The sequence below is a fragment of the Armigeres subalbatus genome, chromosome 3 (assembly GCF_024139115.2).
Source record: "Armigeres subalbatus isolate Guangzhou_Male chromosome 3, GZ_Asu_2, whole genome shotgun sequence".
In the NCBI taxonomy this organism is placed as follows: domain Eukaryota; kingdom Metazoa; phylum Arthropoda; class Insecta; order Diptera; family Culicidae; genus Armigeres; species Armigeres subalbatus.
Genome location: NC_085141.1, coordinates 192,962,160 through 192,978,070, shown reverse-complemented (window position 1 = coordinate 192,978,070; position 15,911 = coordinate 192,962,160). Strand labels below are relative to the sequence as shown.

General features: G+C 40.7%; 1 protein-coding gene and 1 long non-coding RNA gene across 4 annotated transcripts in view; both read right to left on the bottom strand.

Annotated features, from left to right (window-relative positions):
• LOC134223163 (uncharacterized) overlaps positions 1-15,911 on the bottom strand; it is a 48,980-nt gene that overhangs the window by 13,737 nt on the left and 19,332 nt on the right. For 2 of the 3 annotated variants that reach the window (XM_062702300.1, XM_062702302.1), the window contains 5 exons: positions 12,998-14,003; positions 12,767-12,946; positions 12,462-12,517; positions 12,144-12,391; positions 11,864-12,078 (listed from right to left, as the gene is read on the bottom strand). In XM_062702300.1, coding sequence (XP_062558284.1) covers positions 11,864-12,078; positions 12,144-12,391; positions 12,462-12,517; positions 12,767-12,946; positions 12,998-14,003 — 1,705 coding nt within the window. The remainder of the gene's footprint in view (positions 1-11,863; positions 12,079-12,143; positions 12,392-12,461; positions 12,518-12,766; positions 12,947-12,997; positions 14,004-15,911) is intronic. The other variant, XM_062702301.1, reaches the window with a different exon arrangement.
• Positions 7,019-7,346, bottom strand: LOC134223165 (uncharacterized). Its single transcript, XR_009982467.1, has 3 exons — positions 7,309-7,346; positions 7,155-7,240; positions 7,019-7,095 (listed from the first exon to the last, which is right to left on the bottom strand). It is a non-coding gene; the product is annotated as an uncharacterized LOC134223165 (long non-coding RNA).

Below are 15,911 nucleotides of genomic sequence, written 5' to 3'. Positions count from 1 at the left end.
AAAATCCAGCTGAGGCTTGTAGTTATCGCCCAATCAGTTTGCTTTCTTCAATAAGCAAACTGTTTGAAAAGATTATTTTAAATAGAATGATGGTTCATATTAATGACAATTCTATTTTTGCTGATGAGCAATTTGGTTTTCGCCATGGGCATTCAACCACTCATCAGTTATTAAGAGTTACGAACTTAATTCGGCTCAACAAATCTGAAGGATATTCGACTGGAGTTGCTCTTCTTGATATAGAGAAAGCATTTGACAGTGTTTGGCATGAAGGTTTGATTGTAAAATTGATGAATTTTAATTTTCCTCTGTACATTATTAAACTGATCCAAAATTATTTATCAGATCGCTCAATGCAGGTAAACTATCAGAATTCTAAATCTGATAGATTACCTGTAAGGGCTGGTGTCCCCCAAGGCAGCATACTGGGGCCCATTTTGTATAACATTTTTACTTCTGACTTACCTGATTTACCACCAGGGTGTCAAAATCTTTGTTTGCAGATGACACAAGTCTCTCAGCCAAAGGGCAAAGCCTTCGTGTCATTTGTAGTAGATTGCAAAAAAGTTTGGATATTTTCTCCACTTACTTGCAAAAATGGAAAATTTCCCCGAATGCTTCCAAAACTCAGCTTATAATTTTCCCACTCAAGCCGAGAGCTTCTTATTTGAAACCTTCTAGCAGACATATTGTCACTATGAATGGGGTTCCAATTAATTGGTCTAGCGAAGCTAAATATTTAGGACTTCTGCTAGATCAAAATTTAACTTTTAAAAATCACATTGAAGGCCTTCAAGCCAAATGTAACAAATATATTAAGTATCTATATCCACTTATAAACAGAACATCAAAACTTTGTCTTAAGAACAAACTTTTGATTTACAAACAAATTTTTAGACCTGCCATGTTGTATGCTGTGCCAATATGGACTAGTTGCTGCAATACCAGAAAGAAGGCACTTCAGAGGATTCAAAATAAAATTCTGAAAATGATTCTGAAGTTGCCTCCGTGGTATAGTACCAATGAACTTCATAGAATTTCTAATATTGAGACATTGCAACAAATGTCCAACAAACTAATTTCCAATTTCCGACAAAACTCGTTGCAATCTTCTATTGCAACGATTAATTCTTGTACCCTTAGTATAAAATAGGTTAAGATTAGTTTAAGTTGAAAACATTGTAATTCCTACATGGTTCAATTCAACCAGAGGAAAAATTCTAACTGCCAGAGGCAATTGAAATGTATTAATAATAACTAAACATATAACATAGCAGATAAGGATGATAGTGTTAAGAAAACACAGAACACCTAGTCTAAGAGATGAATGCATGTATTAGATAATTAGCAAAAAAAATTAGTTAAAAAAAAAAAGATTGTATTGAATTCTTAAAATTCGCGACTACTGAGTGCACGTCCGACCTTTTCCCTCTATCACACAGAACGATCGCGCGATCATCGAAATATTTAAGTTTTCGTTGTGCAAGTGAATAAATTAATAAGTAATTTAAATTTCAGTACGCTTTCGATCGTGTTTTTTCCTGCCCGCAAAACGATCGCGCGATAGTCGATATGTTTTGTTCTGCTTTGTGCGAGTGAGTAAATTAAAATGAACAATTGAATGAACAAATTAAAATGAAGGATGAACGATTAAACAAGATAAGGAAATGCTAATACAGTTGTATTATTTATTTATTTATTCAGACTAAGGCTGAAGTGGCCTGTGCGGTATATAAGAGTCTTCTCCATTCGGCTCGGTCCATGGCTACACGTCGCCAACCACGCAGTCTACGGAGGGTCCGCAAGTCATCTTCCACCTGATCGATCCCCCTTGCCCGCTGCGCACCTCGCCTTCTTGTGCCCGTCGGATCGTTGTCGAGAACCATTTTCACCGGATTACTGTCCGACATTCTGGCTACGTGCCCGGCCCACCGCGGTCGTCCGATTTTCGTGGTGTGAACGATGGATGGTTCTCCCAACAGCTGATGCAACTCGTGGTTCATTCGCCTCCTCCACGTACCGTCCGCCATCTGCACCCCACCATAGATGGTACGCAGCACTTTCCTTTCGAAAACTCCAAGTGCGCGTTGGTCCTCCACGAGCATCGTCCAGGTCTCGTGTCCGAGAGGACTACCGGTCTAATGAGCGTTTTGTAGATTGTCAGTTTGGTACGGCGGCGAGAGTGTCTTGCGGAGTCCAAAGTACGTACGATTTCCAGCCACTATGCGTCTCCGAATTTCTCTGCTGGTGTCGTTTTCGGCAGTCACCAGTGAGCCCAAGTACACAAATTCTTCGACCACCTCGATTTCGTCACCACCGATGCAAACTCGCGGTGGGTGGCTCACATTGTCGTCTCTTGAACCTCTTCCTATCATGTACTTTGTCTTCGACGTGTTGATGGCTAGTCCGATCCGCTTAGCTTCCCTCTTCAGTCTGATGTAGGCTTCCTCCATCTTCTCAAAGTTACGTGCCATAATATCTATGTCGTCGGCGAAACCAAATAGCTGGACGGACTTATTGAAAATTGTACCACTCGTGTTAATCCCTGCTCTTCGTATTACCCCTTCCAAAGCGATGTTGAATAGCAGACACGAAAGACCATCACCTTGCCGTAACCCTCTGCGGGTTTCGAAGGGACTTGAGAATGTCCCTGAAACTCGAACTACGCACATCACCCGATCCATCGTCGCTTTGATCAACCGTGTCAGTTTATCCGGAAAACCGTGTTCGTGCATTAGCTGCCATAGCTGGTCCCGATCGATTGTATCATATGCGGCTTTGAAGTCGATGAATAGATGATGTGTGGGCACGTTGTATTCGCGGCATTTCTGCAGTACTTGGCGAATGGCGAACAGACAGTTGTATAGAATAATAGTAGAATAATAGACAGTTGTATAGAAGTTGCATAGGTCACATCACTTTCCATGGTGAATCCCGATCTATGTTACTGATAACCCCTCCCAACTAACACAACTTCCTTCCCGTGGTAATTGTGGAGATGCAGAGGTATTCTCGGTCTCTTATTTATTATTATTATTTATTACATCAACAGACTTGATACAGCCCCAATGATAGTTTAAAAAAATATATATAAATACAATATCATATCACTACATTAAAAACATTGTCAAGGATTAAAATACAATACAATCACAAATACATTAACTATAGTCTATGTGCGTCAATTGTTCTGGTCGGTGAAAAATGATGTGAAGAACCGGCGGAGGACATCTCGCGTCAAGTGGAAATCAAACACCGACGCCACTCTATTGAAAACACGCTGCAAACCATGGAGAGCACTACGCAGCCCATAGTTTGTGCGACGAAAAGGAAGTCTTAGCATTAGGTTACTCCGCAGTTGTCGGGGTTGTGCGTTGATGTTTATTTGCCGCAGAAGAGTGTCACAATCTATTCTTCCTTGCAAAATATCGGCGACGGTTAATGCTCTGCATACATCCCTTCGGATACACAGAGGTTCTAAGCTGATCAGCTGACAACAGCTCTCGTAGCGAGGAAGTCGTAGCGGATCTCTCCAGGGAAGGTTGCGGAGTGCGTACCGTATAAATCGACGTTGAACGGATTCGATGCGTTCGACACCATTATTATAGTTTGGACTCCAGACCGCAGAGCAGTATTCTAACGTAGATCGCACGAGAGAGCAATACAGTGTTTTCAAACAGTAGATGTCTGTGAAAGTCTTTGTCACTTGGTCACAAATTCAAGAGACCTAGATGCTTTATCAACAACATATGAAATGTGATCCGAGTATGTCAGTTTGGAGTCCAAAAGAACACCGAGATCTTTCACACAGTGCACTCTTTCAATAGTCCGAACAGGCAGTAGTTGAAGGTAATCGGTTGTTTCTTCCGAGAAAAAGTTATGATCGAGCACTTTTTCGGGTTAACTGCAAGTCGATTTAGATCGCACCAACGAGCGAAAGCATCGATCTGGTCTTGTAGTAAGTGACAATCGGCTATTGAGTAGATGCGCAAAAACATTTTAAGATCATCTGCAAATGATAATCGCGGTCCTTTTAGATCTAGATGAACGTCGTTGAAGTAGAGAAGGAATATCAACGGTCCCAGATGGCTACCCTGTGGTATGCCAGATATCGCGAAAAAGCTTTCCGAGCGACAATTGCCTAGAGCAACTGTCTGCTGGCGCTCAGTAAGGTACGAACCAAACCATGCAAGTAGGCTGCCTCCAATTCCCAATCTATCAAGCTTGGCGATCGCAATGCTGTGGTTCAACTTATCAAATGCTGCAGTTAGATCCGTATAAATTACATCTGTTTGATTACAAGCAAGCATACTGTCTGTAACGTATGATGTAAGACACAGTAGATTCGTACATGTAGAACGTTTTTCCATAAAGCCATGTTGATCGGTACTGATATAATGTTTACAGTGACCATTTAGAGAATCCATGACGACCAGCTCAAACAACTTCGATACAGCGCATAGCGACGTGATTCCTCGATAATTTTTTATATCGCGCTTGCTTCCCTTTTTGTACACAGGAAATATTTGAGCTGTCTTCCAGCAGGACGGAAATACACCATTAGAGAGGGAGAGCTGGAAGATTCGATGAAGTGGATCCAGAAGGCAGGAAATGTTCGTTTTTAGGTCGTCAGGTCCCGATTTGTACGACGTTTTTAGCCGCGTGGCTGCTCTCGCTATGGCATCTGTACTTACATCGACAGCGTTTAGCGTGTGATTCGTTAAGGGTACATTTCCCGCTGCGCTGGTTATGGAGTCATTGGAGAGGCGCTCATTGACAAACACGCTAGCAAACTTGGCCGAGAATAGGTTACAAATCTCTTGTTGAGTTGAAGCCATGTCTCCATTGTAGACCATGGACGATGGAAGACCTACTTCCTTACGCTGCTTGTTTACGTAGTTCCAAAAGGATTTCGGATGGGATTTAAGCCGTTGCTGTATCCTCCGCTGGTAACGTTTAAAATAGAAACGACTTAACCGTTTGTATTCGTGGTTCAGCCTAGCATAATGGTGCTTCAAGGGAAGAGTGCGGACCTTGTGAACCTTTTCAGGACGGTCTTTTTTGTCCTTTTCAACGAACGAAGGTCATTTGTCATCCACGGAACCCTAGAGTCGGTATGGGTAATCTTCTTTGGAACATGTCTGTCAATGACTTGTAGCAACAATAACCACACACTAACATTCCCTCCCTTTCCCAACTGACTGTAAGGACATGGCCGGTGCCGTTATTGATCAAAATTTGCGAGCTGCTGAAACGTGCACTTCGAGAATAGATAATAAATCCCAACCACTATTCACTTGGATCGTAGTGCAACCAGTTACCAGTTTACACCAGTTCTGATCAATCACGGAGCAACCATTGATAAGTACAATTAGTCTAAGCTAAGCAAAGCAAAGCTTTTTGTGACCACATTTAAAATATAAAAGGTTATTGCGTATTAGTGTTCTATTTTATAACTTTTATTTATGCAGAATCAAAATTAATTTATTGTGTTTGTTCTTGGTGTAGTGCATGCGTTCGTCAAATCACTTTGTTTGCCTTGTCATTGTTTCGTCAATGTTCTTAAGCTGTGTCAAAACTATCAAACTCAATGTAAGATATGTCATATAAAAGTGGAAATTGTTAATGAATTTAGGTTATTCTATTATCAATTCTTTGTCAAGGTTGCCTATAACTTTAAACTGTTCTAACAAGTATCTTTAACTATTTTCAACTTAGAACTAAAGTTCTAGTTAAGGTCAGTTATAGGATTCACTTTTCGGTAGCAAAGTAAAGCTTCATCATGCCTATTCCCAATCTATTAGTAAAAATTATCGAGAAAGAAGCCGTCATAAGATTGTTCGTATACCATTATTACAATGTGTGGTATTTTTTTATTATGGCTCTTCAAAGTGAGACATAACAAAATAAGACTGGTGCCACATACCTAGTCCTAGTAAAAAAACCCAACTTAAACCACCGAGTAGTGATATTGCCTTTCTCGGATTTAGCCAAGACACCAACCTTATATGAGGCTAATATGGTTCGATGTACCATTTTCTTCATAACTTTTAAACGCATTGATCAACAAGGGTTTGTCCCCTGTCGAACGCAACTTGTTGCGAGTAAATCGGTCAAGGATTACTATATGAAAAGTTGTCTTTTTTAATTGATAATTATAGGAAATTTACAGTTTTAATATCTTAGATAAACTAATAAATTTGCTAGCAAAAATGATATTGATGTCATTTAACATCAACAACTACCAAATATTGCTTGCACCACTAATGGGTACAATGTTCCTTTAGTGGCGGTAAAACTTAATTTTGGTTCCTATAGTGGTGCTATCCATTCATTTCTTATGAAACATGCCACTATTCGTACAGTTGCACCACTATTTCTCGGGTACTTATTCAAAAGGACGTATGTGATTTTGTAAACAAAGATTCAAACATCGATTTGTCCAATCTGATAGCACTCTCACGCAAATCATCCCACAGACAGGTAGGGGAAGCCTTCGGCTACCTGTTGTTGGCGTGGGAGTGCCGTCAGATTGGACAAATCGATGTTTGAATCTTTGTTTACAAAATCACATACGTCCTTTTGAATAAGTACCCGAGATTTATAGATGCAAAGGAGATAATTTTATTAAGGAAAATCATTGTTTTCAATAATTTTCCAAGCGAAATCTTAAGATAAGTTGAATTTCACAAGATATTTAAAGCACGCCGCATCAAGTGAAACCATCGTAATCCACTATAATAGGTACTAATTCCACTAAGGGTACGGTTACCCTATCATGTTGTATTATTGAGTGTTATGGGCGTTTTGCATCATATTCTCCTGTAAAAACGTACACATTCCAAATTCGCAAACATACTATTGCTGTTCCCGAAGGGAACCACAATTCTTATAGCAGCCAATTTTTTTTAGCAACGCTTAAACTATAATATATTTCTCATTAGTAAACAATTTTCTTAAACTTAATTTCATTATTTTTTTTACTCACAAGAAGTGGTTTCCTTTTGCCCGCTAACTTCTTTGATTCTTTCTTTAAACTTCGATTGCCAATCACTTGTGCAATTACCCTAAGCAGGTTTGGTCGTCAGGGGCTATCTAAATCACCAAACAATCAATTATCAATTCTGCTGAAGCTTTACACATTGACTACTTACGAGCTAATCCTGAACAGGCCAACTAATACAGGACTGTCTTGCACATCCGATGGTACTTAATTGATAAGCATCAATATTCACCGTTCCTGCAGGTAAGTATTTACATTTGTTTACATTTATTATTTACACATTTTCTCTTTCTTTTAGGTTTTACTGGATTCAGTATTGAAATTGCCCTGACACTTGGTTTTTCCTACAAATTATACCTACACTTGATAATCAACTAAAACTCTTTTACTTCATGCAAATCTAAATCACTTTTTCTTCCTATCGTGCGAGCGCAAATTATATTCGTTCTGTACTACTTGTTGTTTATGTTTTATATTCCAACCACAACTACCACATTTTCTCTTCTTTCGGTACTATCACTGCTGCATATGAGCTGTCATATTGATCGCGGCTGCACAACCAGGGGTTCACAAGCGGCTTTGCAACACCTCAGCCCATAACATCCGTCATTCTAGGATTTACAGTAACTCCAGTGCCGCTTATTTCACGTATACTTCGATCGCAACCACGATTCGTACCGTTGACCACTCCGTTCATAACGCATTTCCTCCGGTACTTACGCTTCTCTTTGAAAATATTCGATCTGAACGCTGGATCTTCGTTCGCGTCGCAGATCGTTCTTACTTGGGAAAGTTTAGAAACTCTTGTCTCAGTGTTACCCGTATCCTCGATCGTTTTCCTATTTTTATTCGCCGACTTCTTTGACGATGGCAGTTCGTTCAAATTTATCTCTACACCAGTTTTCTTCGCCATAACTTCGTTGTTTTCCAGTTGATGATGCCCTACATAATGATCAGCTGTTGCCGTAATTGATTGTCTGGACCCATCGTCCATCCAAGATTAGTACGCACCGCGATAGGTTCCAATAATTTACCTGCCTTTGCTTCGGCCGGCACCAAGGTATGAATATTGTTAGCTCCGATTAATAACTGTGGCTGTCCATCGTAGGATTCAATCCGCAGTCCTCGCAAGTGTTTGTACCGTGCGGCAAGCTCCTTGTAGTCCAGCTTTTGGTGAGGAAGTTTCAACTTGTCAACCGTGTGGACGGTATGCAGTAACATCTTGGTGTTGGTGCCGGAATTTGTGTTGGAGACACACAAATTAATTCTTTGAGACTCTTCCACTCTAGATACATTGCCTGTCCAATGGATAGTTAGCCGCTCTGGCTCTCCGACTGCACCTAGGCGATCAGCTAGCTTTTTATCAATAAGCGTGACGGAAGCACCTTCGTCAAGAAACGCTAACACCGTAGCCGATTTTTGTCCACAGTGCACTTTCACCGGTACAATCCGAAATAGGACATCACAGTTTGTGTGCATGTGTGCACTCAATCCGATCGCATTCTCAACTGGATGCATTAGCGGATTGTGATGCTCTCTACAATCACCTATGTTACAGTATATTCTAAATTCGCACTGTCCAACATGCTCATTCAGACACACAGAGCACAGTCTTTCCCGTGTTACAACTTTCAAACGTTCGCCGTATCGCATCTTCTTAAAGTTTGCACAGTGCCTTATATGATGGTTTGTAGACTGACAAAGCCTACAAGAGTTTGTCCTTATTTCTTTATTTGTTCTCCTAAAACTGCTAGCTTTGCAGTTGCAGCATGTGGCGTTATTCTCATCTGAGTTATTTCCTTCACAATCTGAGTCATCTTGAGCTGGGTACGACAATTTGAAATCCATATCAACATTGGCTTCGCATGCGTCATCCACAATCTCCATCAGGAAGTCCGTAAGTGTCCGCAATGTCGTTTCTCCTCGATTTTTTCGGTAATGAATCCATTCTCGCTTCTCACGGTCAGGAAGTTTTGCAACCAGAGACTTGATCAATAATGGATTTACGAGATGTTGTCGTAGATCAGCGGCCTCCAAATGTTCGCAGAGTTGCTCTACCGCGTTCCCGAAAGGAACGAAACTGCCAAGGTTATCCGGCTTAGGGGGATCCAACCTGTTGACTTTGTCCAGTAAACTATCGAGTAGTTGCTCTGGTCGGCCGTAATGCCTACGAAGCTTTTCTAATACCCTCGGGATTGATTCCGGCAGTAGTAGCTGACCCGACACCAGCTCGAGTGCATCATCTTCGAGCGCTTCCTGCAACCTCATCAGGTTCTCGTGGTTCATGTAGCCACATGCATCGTTGGACGCTTTGTAGGCCGCGTAAAATAATGGCCACTGCTCCGGTTTTCCCGAAAACTTTGGAAGCTTGTATGTCAGCCCCTTCCTCGCAGCCAGCTGAGCCTTTGACGGTCCAATCTGCTGATGCCCCAGCCCATTTTGAAAATCTTTCACTACCTGCCTTCTGATGTTCCGCGAATCACGCCATTTGACTCCCTTCTCCAGTGGCGACTCGGAGCTCCGGCTCGATAATTCCGATTCTTCTTCCTCGTCCTCCTCTTCGGTGTCGTCGTCGTCTTCTTCCAGCATTTTGACGTGCTTCTGGGTCAGCTTCCACACATTTTGTTGGATTTTGCTGGAATTTCCTGCTCGCGAATCGTCTGCCACATATTTCGACGATGGCTTGGGCACCTTGGAAGTTGAAAGATCCGCCATCTCCTTGTCAATGGCCGTCATTTGCTGTTCGAAAGACTTCTGGTTCACCTTCATTCGATCCATCTGCTCCTTCTTCTTCTGAAGCATCTCGGCTTGCCAGGCCCTCTGCTCTTCTTCTTCTTCGGCACGCATTTGCAACTCCATTTCTACCTTCTTCCGCTCTAGAGCTCGCTGCATCTCCTTTTCTTTCTTCCGCAGCTGCATCTTCACCTCCAACTGCTCCATCTGCTGCTTCTGTCGCTCTTCCAGCGCACGCACCTTTGCTTCCACATTGGATGCGACCAAATGGGTATTCGTGCTAGATTTGTCAGATTCATCGGCTTCTTTCTGACTACGGGTTTGATGCCTCTTGACGGTCTTCTTCTCTTTGGACTCCTTGGCCTTCTCCTGACAGGCGGCGCTTGGGCAGAACCACTTTTTCGGCAAATTGCCCTCGACGATGCCCATACAACGGGAATGAAAGCATCCCGAACAACAGTCGCACCTTACCATATCTTCATCACGAGTTGACGGGCCACAGATACCACACGAAACCTCCGTGTATTCTAGACTGGTATGCTTTTCCACAAGCTCTGAATCCGAAGCCATTTTGCAGGCAGGTCCGATTTCCTAATTGGACACCTGGTTTGTGTCACTTCTTTTTAAGAATGTTCCCGAAGGGAACCACAATTCTTATAGCAGCCAATTATTTTTTAGCAACGCTTAAACTATAATATATTTCTCATTAGTAAACAATTTTCTTAAACTTAATTTCATTATTTTTTTACTCACAAGAAGTGGTTTCCTTTTGCCCGCTAACTTCTTTGATTCTTTCTTTAAACTTCGATTGCCAATCACTTGTGCAATTACCCTAAGCAGGTTTGGTCGTCAGGGGCTATCTAAATCACCAAACAATCAATTATCAATTCTGCTGAAGCTTTACACATTGACTACTTACGAGCATTGACTACTTATGAACAGGCCAACTAATACAGGACTGTCTTGCACATCCGATGGTACTTAATTGATAAGCATCAATATTCACCGTTCCTGCAGGTAAGTATTTACATTTGTTTACATTTATTATTTACACAATTTCTGTTTCTTTTTAGGTTTTATACTCACTGGATTCAGTATTGAAATTGCCCTGACACTTGGTTTTTTCCTACAAATTATACCTACACTTGATAATCAACTAAAACTCTTTTACTTCATGCAAATCTAAATCACTTTTTCTTCCTATCGTGCGAGCGCAAATTATATTCGTTCTGTACTACTTGTTGTTTATGTTTTATATTCCTACCACAACTACCACATTTTCTCTCTTCTTTCGCTACTATCACTGCTGCATATGAGCTGTCATATTTATCGCGGCTGCACAACCAGGGGTTCACAAGCGGCTTTGCAACAATTGCAAAATACATCAGTATTGGGGTAATTTGACACTGGGGGATGCAATTATCCCCCAAAAAAGAACGAACAGGCGAACATGTCAAAATCCATAGTAAAAAATTGGATGTCGGTGCTCTGATTCCCTACGAATGTCTATGAATAAATACCTATAAATGTCTGCAAACATAATGAGAGCATATAGAAAACATATTTTGATTTTGACATACATACAATTGAAATTATAATTTGTTTTCAAATATGAATCATCATGATTGATTACATATTTTTCATTTTGCTGTAGATTTCTAAATTTTATGATTTGACATCAAACTGTGTACTCATTTTGTTATCGAAACCGATATCAAATTTAGTTTTCGTTTTTGCTCTTATTGATAGCAGGAATAGTTTTAAATTTGATGTCACAGTAAGATTTGTCTGCTATAAGTTTTGTTATTTTAACCGTTGAAACGAACAAAAAAGATATCAAATTAAGTAATCATATTCATCGATTTCACAACATCATAACAAGTTATCGATTTGCTCTCAAGCTGCTCTGAGCAGCTGATTCCTTTGTTTATCTGATACTAAATTGTAAGTTTGTAGTAACTATGTAGAACATTCAAAAGATTTTCGCTCATTTAACAAAACCTCAGATATAAAATGAAGTAACTGTACTCTCTGTAATCACATATCTGTCCCATATACATAGGAAACACAGCAATGAAGGGATAAATATGGTGCTAGAGGCAGTATAATGATAATATGTCTAATTACCTTCTGACATATGTTCGAAGTATGCCTCCTTTTCTTGATGGAAGAGCTCGCAGAATTTGTAACCAACTTGTCCAAGCAGGAATTTTGATTTCTCGACCGACAAATCAATTGGCACCTTGGACAAATTTGCATCCCACAAACTGGTATCTGCTTTCTTGGCGTCCAGGCTGGGATCTGCAAAGCCAGACACTTCCATATGTCCTACATCGTTGTATCTATTGGTGGTGGAGGAATAAAAAAATGAACAAATCTGATTCAGTGCAAATCAAACAGTAATTACTTCAATTTCCTGAAGGCTATGAATCTACAGAATATGGTATCACTATCCTTTAGACGGGATGCCGCAGATCGGCCACATTCACGACAACGCGATAAACGAGGTGCCACTTCATAACATGGACCGTTCTGCAAATACGGTTCGGTTGAGCGCTTCATTTTCTTCCGCCTGGCCCAGTCTAGTCTCTTGGGTGGTTCCTTCCGTTTCTCCGGTCTATCCGGGTCCGGTTTGATAGCTAACGGATCGATAAGCTACGGCCGAAGATACATTTTACAAGTAAATAAGTATAAAGTTGTCAAACTTTGAAATATTGCGTTTTACCTTTCTTGGTTTCTCTTTTATTCGAATCTTGCCCTCCATACGATATTTGAGTAGCTCTAGAAAATGTTCAAAAATAATAAGTTGATGGGTATGAATAGATTCAAGTCTGGCGATGGAGATTGCTCATAGTATTCATAACATAAACTTTCCAAATAAGATTCATGGCACACTTTGACTTAAAGGAATTAAAGAGACGAGATAGAGGGTTGTTAGTTGTTAGGTCTTTCCATGTTAGTTCCTACCAGCTTGCTCCATCAATAAAGTTTGTCAATTCGGGTTTAAATCATTGTACAAAATTCACTTACCCGCGCGACCCATGTTATTGTTGTGGCTTTTTTGCGCAGTCAATGGTGCCATGGCAGCGTTGGATACCGCTTGTGGTATACTTGGCCTAACGATGCTTCCGATACCCTTGGATTGGTGTTGCGCTGCCATCTGCTGCATATTCGCCGCTTGTAACAGCTCCACTGCACGAGAACGGTATACTTCAGACAGAATGAATGAATGTGGCACACGAAAAAAGGAAAACTACTTACACAGTGTTCTTTTTTGTTCGATGATTTTACCGTTTCCGTTGGGCTGATCTTCCGTTTTGATGATCGGTTGTTCCTTCCAGATCACGTTGTGCTGATACTTGGAAAAATTGCTGTCTGCATTAGTTTTGGCGCTGATGTGAGGATCATAGTTTACCCGCTTTTCAATTTTGACCATCTTTTGCGTGGTGTTAAACTGCAGCGAGGATCGATCTCCAGTAGTACGGTACATGTTGGATACGGATGATGGTGGCGGTGTTACCACTTTAGTGTCCAAGTTCAATATTCCTTCCGAGGTGGAGGTTGATGGAGAAGACTTGCTATATTTGGGATTAATACTGGATGAGCTCTTCGAACCATAGCTGGGAGAATCTTTTGCTGGTAAAGAAACGGGAGTGAGCTGTTTGGGGATCGACGGAGACGATGCTAACGGCGGTACGAAAGGAGATTTTGGTGTTGCTGAATGAGCTGGAGGTGGTTCAGCCAAGCCAGCGATCGTGGGAATCTGATTTCTTTTAGGGGTACACAATCCCATCGAATATGAGAGGTTGGTAGAAGGAGCCACAGTTTGGCCAGTAGATGAGGTGGAGTTTGGAGTAGATATGGTTGGCTTCCCGTAAACATGAGCGGGAGCCGGTGATGATATTTTTGGTTTATTAACAATCACCGTGATGTCAGGTCTGTTTCCAAAGATGGGCACCGAAGTCGGTTTATTGGTAACGATCACCGATTGTTGTCTCGGCACTATACCTTTGGGCGTGTTACTGGCAGATCGTTGATTCGGTGGTATGCTTTGGGAGTGCTGTATTAGTTTATTCTGAATGTGCCGATAAAGTTCATCGTGGCTCACTTGAATATTGGATGGCTTTAGCCGTGATTCCAATGGTCTCATTTCTTGTGATGTAAGAGCGGGGTTTCTGGGTCTACTTGAATGGGCTGCCATTATGGCATCAAGCGACGGTAAATTCGAAGGTGTTGCTGGTGCCATTTGACTCCTGTCAATTTTAAGCTAAAACGATACAAACAAAATCAAATGAATTCTATCAATATATTTGATACAAAAGTCGAAAAAAATCATTTAATGAAGGAAAATGTGTTTTATTATACATATTTGTAAAATTCTGCGTCGTATGCAACTTGTTTCGAGCAAATCAGTTAAGGATAAGTGCCGGGAAATTTGATGAGTTTTTTTTACGGCCATAACCTCTGATCCCATAGTCCGTACCAGCTAATTTTCAATAGGAAGCAATGGGATTGGATTCTGCGTCGAAGACAACTTACTGCGAGCAAATCGGTAGAGGGTAAGTGCCTGAAATATTGGTGAAACTTTTTTTGCGGGCATCCGTCGTAAAAGAAGTATTTTGGCCATAACTTTTGATCCCATAGCTTCAATAGGAAACAATGAGATAGGATTCTGCGTTGAATGGATTTGTTGTGAGAAAATTTGATGAGGGTAAGTGCCTGAAAAACTGCGAGACTTTTTGCGCACATATACACATACACACACAGTCATCACCTCAATTTGTCGAACTGAGTATGATGTATAATGTATAATGTTTTTGAATAATAATAATATATATATATATATATATATATATATATATATATATATATATATATATATATATATATATATATATATATATATATATATATATATATATATATAAGTTATCGAACAGATTTCCTCCAACCCTGAACATCAATCAACATCGGACATTATCCAAGGATCATTAAATCAAATCAAGAATATACAACAACAACAACAACAACAACTATCCCTGCAATTGGCAACATTGAAGCAGTCACAAGAACCCGCTGGCTCATCAACTTCCACATAGCACCAATTGCCCCACTTACGCATTCGGCACATCAGCACAAACGTCGACCACGAGGACCAGACGACGATATCTGTTTTTCATAAATAACATAAATAACTTAGCTAGGCACAATCCCTCTTCCAAGTCAGGCCTTTGTAACTTTTGGAATAAATAAATAAAGTTAGTCTTTTCCCAAGTGTGGAACTGTGAAGTTAAAAGTTGCTCTCTTTCTAAAAAGTCTATCCGGTAGTCCCAAATTATAACTGGCGCAGTCGATTCTGAGGGGGGAGTGATTTCAATGTTCTAGCCACCGCGTCGCGTTCGGAAAATCCAAAGTGCCTGCCGTAGTGATCAGGAAAACCTAGTGATTCGTCCGGATTTAAGTGCAGTGCCAGGATCAGGAAGAAAAGTGATTATAGTGACTAGTTCAGCGGAAACACGTCACCACCCCAGCGAACCACACGGACAGCTTCACCCGCCCTGGCGCATCATTGGCAGCATACCAGTTGATTCGAGGTAAGCGATTCCATTAGTAAAATTAAGTTAATTAATTAATTCAATTTATAAATTTACAACTATTTACTATTTTTTTTGCAAGTGACTTGAAATTGATATAAGTGATTGATATAAGCAATAAGTGATACATTGATAAGTGAAATTTGTGTGCGCGACAGCAACTCAATTTTAGTTTTACAAGCGGAATGACTACAAGATCTCAATCAGCCAGCGATTTACAATCGCAGATTGACGAACTGACCGAACTAGTTGAACGGCAAGCTCAGCTGGCTCGCGATCAAACCGCACAAATTGCCGCTCTTCAAGCAACCAGTGCATCAACAGTACCCCTATCGCCTTCTCTATCATCTAATGCTGTACGGTTTGACGCATCAAAAGTCCCTGATGCAATTAAATTAATTGTCTCTTATAGTGGAGACCCTAAATTACTTTCTAACTGGATAACTTCTGTGGACAGCAAAATTGATTTTTCAAAGAAATTATGTCCGACGCCTAATGATGAGGCAACCGCTTTACCGCTATGGTACAGCATCATTAGGGATAAAATTGTTGGTGAAGCAAATGATGTGTTAGTCCAAAAT